This window comes from Salmo salar, unplaced genomic scaffold (genome assembly GCF_965601325.2).
Source record: "Salmo salar unplaced genomic scaffold, fSalSal1 ptg000412l, whole genome shotgun sequence".
Classification (NCBI taxonomy): domain Eukaryota; kingdom Metazoa; phylum Chordata; class Actinopteri; order Salmoniformes; family Salmonidae; genus Salmo; species Salmo salar.
This window is the reverse complement of record NW_027675379.1, coordinates 124,804-137,743: the sequence shown is the minus strand read 5'-3', so window position 1 is coordinate 137,743 and position 12,940 is coordinate 124,804. Positions and strand designations below refer to the sequence as shown.

The 12,940-nt window shown below is 41.5% G+C and overlaps 1 protein-coding gene across 2 annotated transcripts in view; it reads right to left on the bottom strand.

The window, feature by feature from the left end:
* Positions 1–10,863, bottom strand: part of aimp1b (aminoacyl tRNA synthetase complex interacting multifunctional protein 1b) — a 51,945-nt gene extending 41,082 nt beyond the window's left edge. Inside the window, exon 1 of one of the 2 annotated variants that reach the window (XM_082971745.1) lies at positions 10,646–10,863. In XM_082971745.1, coding sequence (XP_082827871.1) covers positions 10,646–10,683 — 38 coding nt within the window. In that variant the 5' untranslated portion in view covers positions 10,684–10,863. The remainder of the gene's footprint in view (positions 1–10,645) is intronic. The other variant, XM_014156874.3, reaches the window with a different exon arrangement.
* Between the last annotated feature and the right edge of the window lie 2,077 nt (positions 10,864–12,940).

Genomic DNA, 12,940 nt, shown 5'->3' with positions numbered 1-12,940 from the left:
GAGAGAGGGGGTAGAGGGAGAGAGAGAGAAAGAGAGAAAGAGAGAGGGGGAGAGAGGGGGGTGCTCCTCATTGACTTAAATTGCAAACACATTAAGATAATAAACTTTTTCCCAAACACAAAGTGGCTAAACTCTGATGCCCAAACACTAGGTCCCCCAAGCCACATCGTAATTCACACGGGCACAAATGACCTGAGGGCTCAGCAGGAAAGGGAGTGACTGAAAAAAGCTTAATCTACTTTCCCCAAACGCACAAGTGGTTATCTCCACCTTGCTACCACGAAAAGACTTCCACCATACAGCGGGGTGAATGCAAGTATTTGCCGGGACTGTGCCTCAAAACATAATGTCTTCCTTGCCCAGCCTTTACGACCAGGTCCACAATATTCCCTCCCAAATATGCCCCCTGGCAACATCTATGACAAAACAACCAACAAATACGGTTCACAGCTCCTGTCGCACGCTGGGTCTGTACATAGTCAATGGTAGTCTTTGAGGAGACTCCTACGGTAGGTACACCTATAGATCATCTCTTGGCAGTAGTACTGTAGACTACTTTATCACAGACCTCAACCCAGAGTCTCTCAGAGCGTTCACAGTCAGCCCACTGACACCCCTATCAGATCACAGCAAAATCACAGTCTGCTTGAACAGAGCAATACTCAATCATGAGGCATCAAAGCCAAAAGAACTGAATAATATTAAGAAATAACTATAGATGGAAGGAAAGTAGTGTGGAAACCTACCAAAAAACTATTAGGAAACAAGTTCAATCCCTTTTAGACAACTTCCTGGACAAAACATTTCACTGTAATAGTGAAGGTGTAAACTTGGCAGTAGAAAACCTAAACAGTATATTTGACCTCTCATCTTCCTTCTCAAATAAAGAAAAATATCAAACAGACAACCTAAGAAAGTTAACAACAATGACAGATGTTTTGATGAAGAATGCAAAAATCTAAAAGAGAAATTGAGAAACCTTTTCCAACCAAAGACATAGAGACCCAGAAAACGTGAGTCTACGCCTTCACTATGGTGAATCACTAAAACAATACAGAAATACACTACGGAAAAAGAAGGAACAGCACGTCAGAAATCAGCTCAATGTAATGGAAGAATCCATAGACTCTAACCACTTCTGGGAAAATTGGAAAACACTAAACAAACAACAAGACAAAGAGTTATCTTTCCAAAACAGAGATTTATGGGTAAACCACTTCTACAATATTTTTGGCTCTATAACAAAGAACAAACAGCAAAAACATATACATGATCAAATACAAATCTTAGAATCAACTATTAAAGACGACCAGAACCCACTGGATTCTCCAATTACATTGAATGAACAACAGGACAAAATATAAAACCCTCCAACCCAAAAAGGCCTGTGGTGTTGATGGTATCCTCAATGAAATGATCAAATATACAGAAGACAAATTCCACTTGGCTATACTAAAACTCTTTAACATCATCCTCGGCTCTGGCATCTTCCCCAATATTTGGAACCAAGGACTGATCACCCCAATCCACAAAAGTGGAAACAAATTTGGCCCCAATAACGACCGTGGGATATGAGTCAACAGCAACCTTGAGAAAATCCTCTGCATTATCATTAACAGCAGACTCGTACATTTCCTCAGTGAAAACAATGTACTGAGCAAATGTCAAATTGGCTTTTTACCAAATTACCGTACGACAGAACAATATTCAGCCTGCACATCCTAACTGACAAACAAGCAAACCAAAACAAAGGCAAAGTCTTCTCGTGCTTTTTTGATTTCAAAACAGTGTTTGACTCAATTTGGCATGAGGGTCTTCTATACAAATTGATTCAAAGTGGTGTTAGGGGAAAAAACATACAAAATTATAAAATCCATGTACACAAACAACAAGTGTGTGGTTAAAATTGGTTTAAAAAAATACTAAAATGTCTTTCCACAGGGCCGTGGGGTGAGACAGGGATCCAGCTTGATCCCCACCCTCTTCAACATATATATCAATGAACTGGTGAGGGCACTAGAACAGTCTGCAGCACCCGGCCTCACCCTACTAGAATCTAAAGTCAAAATCTCTACTGTTTGCTGATGATCTGGTGCTTCTGTCCCCAACCAAGGAGGGCCTACAGCAGCACTTAGATCTTCTGAACAGATTCTGTCAGACCTGGACCCTGACAGACCTGGGCCCTGACAGACCTGGACCCTGACAGACCTGGGCCCTGACAGACCTGGGCCCTGACAGACCTGGGCCCTGACAGACCTGGGCCCTGACAGACCTGGGCCCTGACAGACCTGGGCCCTGACAGACCTGGGCCCTGACAGACCTGGGCCCTGACAGACCTGGGCCCTGACAGACCTGGGCCCTAACAGTTCATCTCAGTAAAACAAAAATAATGGTGTTCCAGAAAAGAAAAATACAAATTCCATCTAGACACCGTTGCCCTTGAACACACAAAAAAACTATACATACCTCGGGGCCTAAACATCAGCGCCACAGGTAACTTCCTCACAACAAACTATACATACCTCGGCCTAAACATCAGCGCCACAGGTAACTTCCACAAAGCTGTGAACGATCTGAGAGACAAGGCAAGAAGGGCCTTCTACGATATCAAAAGGAACAAAAAAATTCGACATACCAATTAGGATCTGGCTAAAAATATTTGAATCCAATATAGAATCCATTGCCCTTTATGGTTGTGAGGTCTGGGGTCCGCTCACCAACCAAGAATTCACCAAATGGGACAAACACCAAATTGAGACTCCGCATGCAGAATTCTGCCAAAATGTCCCCTGTGTACAACGGAAAACACCAAATAATCCATGCAGAGCAGAATTAGGCCGATACCCGCTAATTATCAAAATCCAGAAAAGAGCCATTAAATTCTACAACCACCTAAAAGGAAGTGATTCTCAAACCTTCCATAACAAAGCCATCACCTACAGAGAGATGAACCTGGAGAAGAGTCCCCTAAGCTAGCTGGTCCTTCCATAACAAAGCCATCACCTACAGAGAGATGAACCTGGAGAAGAGTCCCCTCAGCAAGCTGGTCCTGGGGCTCTGTTCACAAACACAAACAGACCCCACAGAGCCCCAGGACAGCAACACAATTAGACACCAACCAAATCATGAGAAAACAAAAAGATAATTACTTGACACATTGGATAACATTTAACAAAAAAACAGATCAAACCGAAATGCTATTTGGCCCTAAACAGAGAGTACACAGTGGCAGAATACCTGACCATTGTGACTGACCCAAAATTAATGAAAGCTTTGACTATGTACAGACTCAGTGAGCATAGCCTTGCTATTGAGAAAGGCCGCCGTAGGCAGACCTGGCTCTCAAGAGAAGACAGGCTATGTGCAACACTGCCCACAAAATGAGGTGGAAACTGAGCTGCACTTCCTAACCTCCTGCCAAATGTATGACCATTTAAGAGACACATATTTCCCTCAGATTACACAGATACACGAAGACTATGAAAATAAATCCCATTTTGATAAACTCCCATATCTACTGGGTGAAATACCACAGTGTTCCATCACAGCAGCAAGATGTGTGACCTGTTGCCACAAGAAAAGGGCAACCAGTGAAGAACAAACACCATTGTAAATACAACCCATATTTATGCTTATTTATTTTCCCTTTTGTACTTTAACTATTTGCGCATCGTTGCAATACTGTATATAGACATAATATGACATTTGAGTGTAATGTTTACTGTACATTTTTTATTGTTTATTTCACTTTTGTTTATTATCTATAGAACTTGCTTTCGCAATGTAAACATATGTTTCCCATGGCAATAAAGCCCCCTGAAATTGAGAGAGCGAGAGCGAGACAGACAGATAAGGTGAGAAAAAAAAGAGAGAGAGAAAGAGAGAGTGAGAAAGATAAAGAGTCAGAGACCAGCTCCAGCTCCAGCCTCAACAGTCAGAGACCAGCTCCAGCTCCAGCCTCAACAGTCAGAGACCAGCTCCAGCCTCAACAGTCAGAGACCAGCTCCAGCTCCAGCCTCAACAGTCAGAGACCAGCTCCAGCTCCAGCCTCAACAGTCAGAGACCAGCTCCAGCCTCAACAGTCAGAGACCAGCTCCAGCTCCAGCCTCAACAGTCAGAGACCAGCTCCAGCCTCAACAGTCAGAGACCAGCTCCAGCCCCAGCCTCAGCAGTCAGAGGACAGCTCCAGCCTCAACAGTCAGAGGCCAGCTCCAGCCTCAACAGTCAGAGACCAGCTCCAGCTCCAGCCTCAACAGTCAGAGACCAGCTCCAGCTCCAGCCTCAACAGTCAGAGACCAGCTCCATCCTCAACAGTCAGAGACCAGCTCCAGCTCCACCCTCAGCAGTCAGAGACCAGCTCCAGCTCCAGCCTCAGCAGTCAGAGACCAGCTCCAGCTCCAGCCTCAACAGTCAGAGGCCAGCTCCAGCCTCAACAGTCAGAGACCAGCTCCAGCTCCAGCCTCAACAGTCAGAGACCAGCTCCAGCCTCAACAGTCAGAGACCAGCTCCAGCTCCAGCCTCAACAGTCAGAGACCAGCTCCAGCCTCAACAGTCAGAGACCAGCTCCAGCTCCAGCCTCAACAGTCAGAGACCAGCTCCAGCTCCAGCCTCAGCAGTCAGAGACCAGCTCCAGCTCCAGCCTCAGCAGTCAGAGACCAGCTCCAGCCTCAGCAGTCAGAGACCAGCTCCAGCTCCAGCCTCAGCAGTCAGAGACCAGCTCCAGCTCCAGCCTCAACAGTCAGAGACCAGCTCCAGCTCCAGCCTCAACAGTCAGAGACCAGCTCCAGCCTCATAAGTCAGAGACCAGCTCCAGCTCCAGCCTCAACAGTCAGAGACCAGCTCCAGCCTCAACAGTCAGAGACCAGCTCCAGCTCCAGCCTCAGCAGTCAGAGACCAGCTCCAGCTCCAGCCTCAACAGTCAGAGACCAGCTCCAGCTCCAGCCTCAGCAGTCAGAGACCAGCTCCAGCTCCAGCCTCAACAGTCAGAGACCAGCTCCAGCTCCAGCCTCAACAGTCAGAGACCAGCTCCAGCCTCAGCAGTCAGAGACCAGCTCCAGCCTCAACAGTCAGAGACCAGCTCCAGCCTCAGCAGTCAGAGGCCAGCTCCAGCTCCAGCCTCAACAGTCAGAGACCAGCTCCAGCCTCAACAGTCAGAGACCAGCTCCAGCTCCAGCCTCAACAGTCAGAGACCAGCTCCAGCTCCAGCCTCAACAGTCAGAGACCAGCTCCAGCTCCAGCCTCAACAGTCAGAGACCAGCTCCAGCTCCAGCCTCAACAGTCAGAGACCAGCTCCAGCTCCAGCCTCAGCAGTCAGAGACCAGCTCCAGCTCCAGCCTCAACAGTCAGAGACCAGCTCCAGCCTCAGCAGTCAGAGACCAGCTCCAGCTCCAGCCTCAACAGTCAGAGACCAGCTCCAGCCTCAACAGTCAGAGACCAGCTCCAGCCTCAGCAGTCAGAGACCAGCTCCAGCTCCAGCCTCAACAGTCAGAGACCAGCTCCAGCCTCAGCAGTCAGAGACCAGCTCCAGCCTCAGCAGTCAGAGGCCAGCTCCAGCTCCAGCCTCAACAGTCAGAGACCAGCTCCAGCCTCAACAGTCAGAGACCAGCTCCAGCTCCAGCCTCAGCAGTCAGAGACCAGCTCCAGCCTCAACAGTCAGAGACCAGCTCCAGCTCCAGCCTCAACAGTCAGAGACCAGCTCCAGCTCCAGCCTCAACAGTCAGAGACCAGCTCCAGCTCCAGCCTCAACAGTCAGAGACCAGCTCCAGCCTCAACAGTCAGAGACCAGCTCCAGCTCCAGCCTCAACAGTCAGAGACCAGCTCCAGCTCCAGCCTCAACAGTCAGAGACCAGCTCCAGCCCCAGCCTCAGCAGTCAGAGGACAGCTCCAGCCTCAACAGTCAGAGGCCAGCTCCAGCCTCAACAGTCAGAGACCAGCTCCAGCTCCAGCCTCAACAGTCAGAGACCAGCTCCAGCTCCAGCCTCAACAGTCAGAGACCAGCTCCAGCTCCAGCCTCAACAGTCAGAGACCAGCTCCAGCCTCAACAGTCAGAGACCAGCTCCAGCTCCAGCCTCAACAGTCAGAGACCAGCTCCAGCTCCATATATAGACCTACATACACTATATAGACCCTATATAGACACTATACAGAAACTATACAGACACTATATAGACACTATATAGACACTATACAGAAACTAAACAGACACTATATAGACACTATATAGACACTATATAGAACTATAGACACTATATAGACACTATATAGACCTATAGACACTATATAGACACTATATAGACACTATATAGACCTATAGACACTATATAGACACTATATAGATACTATATAGACACTATAAAGACCTATAGACACTATATAGACACTATATAGACACTATATAGACACTATATAGACCTACAGACACTATATAGACACTATATAGACGCTATATAGACCTATAGACACTATATAGACACTATATAGACACTATATAGACCTATAGACACTATATAGACACTATATAGACACTATATAGACACTATATAGACCTATAGACACTATATAGACACTATATAGACACTATATAGACACTATATAGACCTATAGACACTATATAGACACTATATAGACACTATATAGACCTACAGACACTATATAGACACTATATAGACACTATATAGACACTATATAGACCTATAGACACTATATAGACACTATATAGACACTATATAGACCTATAGACACTATATAGACACTATATAGACACTATATAGACACTATATAGACCCTATATAGACCTATAGACACTATATAGACCTATAGACACTATATAGACACTATATAGACACTATATAGACACTATATAGACCTATAGACACTATATAGACCTACAGACACTATATAGACACTATATAGACACTATATAGACCTATAGACACTATATAGACACTATATAGACCTATAGACACTATATAGACCTATAGACACTATATAGACACTATATAGACCTACAGACACTATATAGACACTATATAGACCTACAGACACTATATAGACACTATATAGACACTATATAGACCTATAGACACTATATAGACCTATAGACACTATATAGACACTATATAGACACCATATAGACACTATATAGACCTATATACACTATATAGACCTTTAGACACTATATAGACACTATATAGACACTATATAGACCTATAGACACTATATAGACCTACAGACACTATATAGACACTATATAGACACAATATAGACACTATATAGACATATAGACACTATATAGACACTATATAGACACTATATAGACCTATAGACACTATATAGACACAATATAGACACTATATAGACACTATATAGACACTATATAGACACTATATAGACCCTATATAGACCTATAGACACTATATAGACCTACAGACACTATATAGACCTATAGACACTATATAGACACTATATAGACACTATATAGACACTATATAGACCTACAGACACTATACAGACACTATACAGACACTATATAGACACTATATAGACACTATATAGACACTATACAGACACTATATAGACACTATATAGACACTATATAGACCTATAGACACTATATAGACACTATATAGACACTATATAGACCTACAGACACTATATAGACCTATAGACACTATATAGACCTATAGTCACTATATAGACACTATATAGACACTATATAGACCTATAGACACTATATAGACCTATAGTCACTATATAGACACTATATAGACCTACAGACACTATATAGACACTATATAGACACTATATAGAGACTATATAGACCTATAGACACTTTATAGACACTATATAGACCTACAGACACTATATAGACACTATATAGACACTATATAGACACTATATAGACACTACAGACACTATACAGACACTATATAGACCTACAGACACTATATAGACACTATATAGACACTATATAGACCTATAGACACTATATAGACCTACAGACACTATATAGACACTATATAGACACTATATAGACCTACAGACACTATATAGACCTATAGTCACTATATAGACACTATATAGACACTATATAGACACTATATAGAACTATAGACACTATATAGACACTATATAGACCTACAGACACTATATAGACACTATATAGACCTACAGACACTATATAGACACTATATAGACACTATATAGACCTATATAGACACTATATAGACACTATATAGACACTATATAGACACTATATAGACCTACAGACACTATATAGACACTATATAGACACTATATAGACACTATATAGACACTACAGACACTATACAGACACTATATAGACCTACAGACACTATATAGACACTATATAGACACTATATAGACCTACAGACACTATATAGACACTATATAGACACTATATAGACCTATAGACACTATATCGACCTACAGACACTATATAGACACTATATAGACACTATATAGACACTATATAGACCTACAGACACTATATAGACCTATAGTCACTATATAGACACTATATAGACACTATATAGACACTATATAGAACTATAGACACTATATAGACACTATATAGACCTACAGACACTATATAGACACTATATAGACCTACAGACACTATATAGACACTATATAGACACTATATAGACCTATAGACACTATATAGACACTATATAGACACTATATAGACACTATATAGACCTACAGACACTATATAGACACTATATAGACACTATATAGACACTACAGACACTATACAGACACTATATAGACCTACAGACACTATATAGACACTATATAGACACTATATAGACCTACAGACACTATATAGACACTATATAGACACTATATAGACCTATAGACACTATATAGACCTACATACACTATATAGACACTATATAGACACTATATAGACACTATATAGACACTATATAGACCTACAGACACTATATAGACACTATATAGACACTATATAGACCTATAGACACTATATAGACCTCCAGACACTATATAGACACTATATAGACACTATATAGACACTATATAGACCTACAGACACTATATAGACCTATAGTCACTATATAGACACTATATAGACACTATATAGACACTATATAGAACTATAGACACTATATAGACACTATATAGACCTACAGACACTATATAGACACTATATAGACCTACAGACACTATATAGACACTATATAGACACTATATAGACCTATAGTCACTATATAGACACTATATAGACACTATATAGAACTATAGACACTATATAGACACTATATAGACCTATATACACTATATAGACACTATATAGACCTACAGACACTATATAGACACTATATAGACACTATATAGACCTATATAGACACTATATAGACACTATATAGACACTATATAGACACTATATAGACACTACAGACACTATACAGACACTATATAGACCTACAGACACTATATAGACACTATATAGACACTATATAGACCTACAGACACTATATAGACACTATATAGACACTATATAGACCTACAGACACTATATGGACACTATATAGACACTATATAGACACTATATAGACCTACAGACACTATATAGACCTATAGTCACTATATAGACACTATATAGAACTATAGACACTATATAGACACTATATAGACCTACAGACACTATATAGACACTATATAGACCTACAGACACTATATAGACACTATATAGACACTATATAGACCTATATAGACACTATATAGACACTATATAGACACTATATAGACACTATATAGACCTACAGACACTATATATACACTATATAGACACTATATAGACACTATATAGACACTACAGACACTATACAGACACTATATAGACCTACAGACACTATATAGACACTATATAGACACTATATAGACCTACAGACACTATATAGACACTATATAGACACTATATAGACCTATAGACACTATATAGACCTACAGACACGATATAGACACTATATAGACACTATATAGACACTATATAGACACTATATAGACCTACAGACACTATATAGACACTATATAGACACTATATAGACACTATATAGACACTATATAGACCTATGGACACTATATAGACCTACAGACACTATATAGACACTATATAGACACTATATAGACCTATAGACACTATATAGACCCTATATAGACCTATAGACACTATATAGACACTATATAGACCTATAGACACTATATAGACACTATATAGACCTATAGACACTATATAGACCTACAGACACTATATAGACCTACAGACACTATATAGACACTATATAGACACTACATAGACCTATAGACACTATATAGACACTATATAGACCTATAGACCCTATATAGACACTATATAGACCTATATTGACACTTTATAGTTCTACAGACACTATATGCTACAGTTTTGTCATTGTAAGCTATCAAAACTCATAGGCCTACAGATCCAGGCTCAATGCAGGTTGACAGAGAGAGAAGAAGAGAAGGTCCTACAGCTCCAGGCTCAATGCTAGGTTGACAGAGAGAGAAGAAGAGCAGGTCCTACAGCTCCAGGCTCAATGCTAGGTTGACAGAGAGAGAAGACGGGTATAAAAGTAGTTACCTGTGTTTGTGGTGGGGTGGGTTATGCTTTTCCGCCATGGTAGAGAGAGAAGTTGCAGAGGCGTTGGACAAAACTGGCCAACTGACCGACTGACATCTGGGGTTAACACTCCTCTCTCTATCCCCCAATCAATTTCTTCCTCTCTCCCTCTGTCTCTGTCTCTGCCTCTCTCCTTCTCTCTCCCACATAGCTGACATTCTTCAACTAAGCACAACAGCAGGTGCGCTCACGGATCAAGTTCGCTCCAGTCTGCGGCCGCACCGCTCCTCCGCATCTTTCCCTGCGTGCCATGACATGAGCCTGTAGTGCACTGGGCCATGCAGCCTTGGCCGCATACCACCCGTGGCAGGGTCGGGTTCAGGGAGAGGAAGGGGGAAATCTACAGATGTAGGATCATAATTTGATCACTATTTTGTTGCTGAGAATGTTCCTATCAGGAAATGCAAACTTGTAAAAAAAAAAAAGAAAGAAAAATCCAAGGAAAGTTTGTAATTTCCACTTTAAAATGTCAGATATGATTTGGTCCTAACGAAAAATGTATCAACCCCTACAAAACATGTCCATTAAAGCTGCGTTATGCAACTTTTTTGGGGGGGGGGGGGGGGGGGGGGGGCGACCCCGACCAAATTCACATAGAAATGTGAGTTATAGATCTGTCATTCTCATTCAAAGCAAGTATTAGAAGACGGTTCTATGTGCAATATTTCTACGCTTCCGTGCTCAAGTTCAGTTTTTGAATTTTTTTACTTTAGGTTTTGTGCACCAGCTTTAAACAGCTGAAAATACAGTACAATATTTTTGGTTATGGAAAATATATGTCACAGCGGTTTAGATTGTACATTGTTGGTTAAGGGCTTGTAAGTAAGCATAGTCATGGTAAGGTTGTATTCGGCGCATGTGACAAATACAATTTGATTTCATGTGATTTGATTGTCTACACAATAACTGCTTGTTTTGTCACATAAACTGAAATTAGGCGAATTAATAAAGTTATGGCAACCAGGAAATGACGAAGGGATTACTGCATAGCGCACCTTTAATTAGAGCCATATCCACATGATACTTCACATTTCCTGTTGCCGCAAGGATTATTTTCCTGCTGTAGCTAACTGGCTCAAATTAAGATCTTACATCTGTAGGGGGAAGGTATGGAGAGACGGGGGACTAAAATAAGACTGCAGCTGTTCTTGAGACCAGAAACGAAGACATCTGTGTCTTCAAGAAAAGAACATCTCACTGGGGTGCACACTTGGTTGAATCAACAGTGTTTCCACCTAATTTCAATCAAATTACGTTGAACCAATGTGGAATAGACGTTAAATTGACGTTTGTGCGCCGGTGGGAAAGGTCAACAGGCCTATAGGTGATATTAAACCTGTTAATACGGTTCAAGTAGTTCATCTCTGTCTCTCTCCATCAGGGTTGGGGTCAATTTGAATTTAAGATTTTTGTTGTTGTTATTGACATAGTTTCTCCTTTTGAGCTTATTAAATAAGAAGTCATTGAAAATATACACTAGCCATCCCTGCAGTCGCCTCTTCACTGCTGACGTTGAGACTGGTGGTTTGCAGGGTACTATTTAAGGAAGATGCCAGTTGAGGACTTGTGAGTCGTCTGTTTCTCAAACTAGACACTCTAATGTACTTGTCCTCTTGCTCAGTTGTGCACCGGGGCCTCCCACTCCTCTTTCTATTCTGGTTAGAGCCAGTTTGCTCTGTTCTGTAAAGGAATTAGTACACAGCGATGTACGAGATCTTAAGTTTCTTGGCAATTTCTCGCATGGAATAGCCTTCATTTCTCAGAACAAGAATAGACTGACGAGTTTCAGAAGAAATACACTGTATTTCTGATCAATTTGATGTTATTTTATTAATGGACAACAAAAATGTGCTTTTCTTTCGAAAACAAGGACATTTCAAAGTGACCCCAGCCCTTCCCTCCACCATGGCTAATGTTGATAACAGACAGGTATGGTGTTATAGTCTGGACCTGGAGGGGAATCTGTCAACAGTTAGTAGCTAACAGACAGGTATGGTGTTATGAACCATACTAGTTTAAATAGGACACATCTCCAATACTCCCTTGACCTCTCTAGAACTCGTTCTTCGTCCCAAATGACTCCCATTTCCCTATAGAGTGTACTACTTTTGACCAGAGTGCACTATATAGGGAATAGGGAAACATTTGGGCCGGAGACACTATCATTCTCTAAAGATATACTGTTTAGTCACTCCTTATCACTCAGTGAACATCAGTGTGCATGAGAAAGAGGGGGTATAGAGGGGCGGCAGGTAG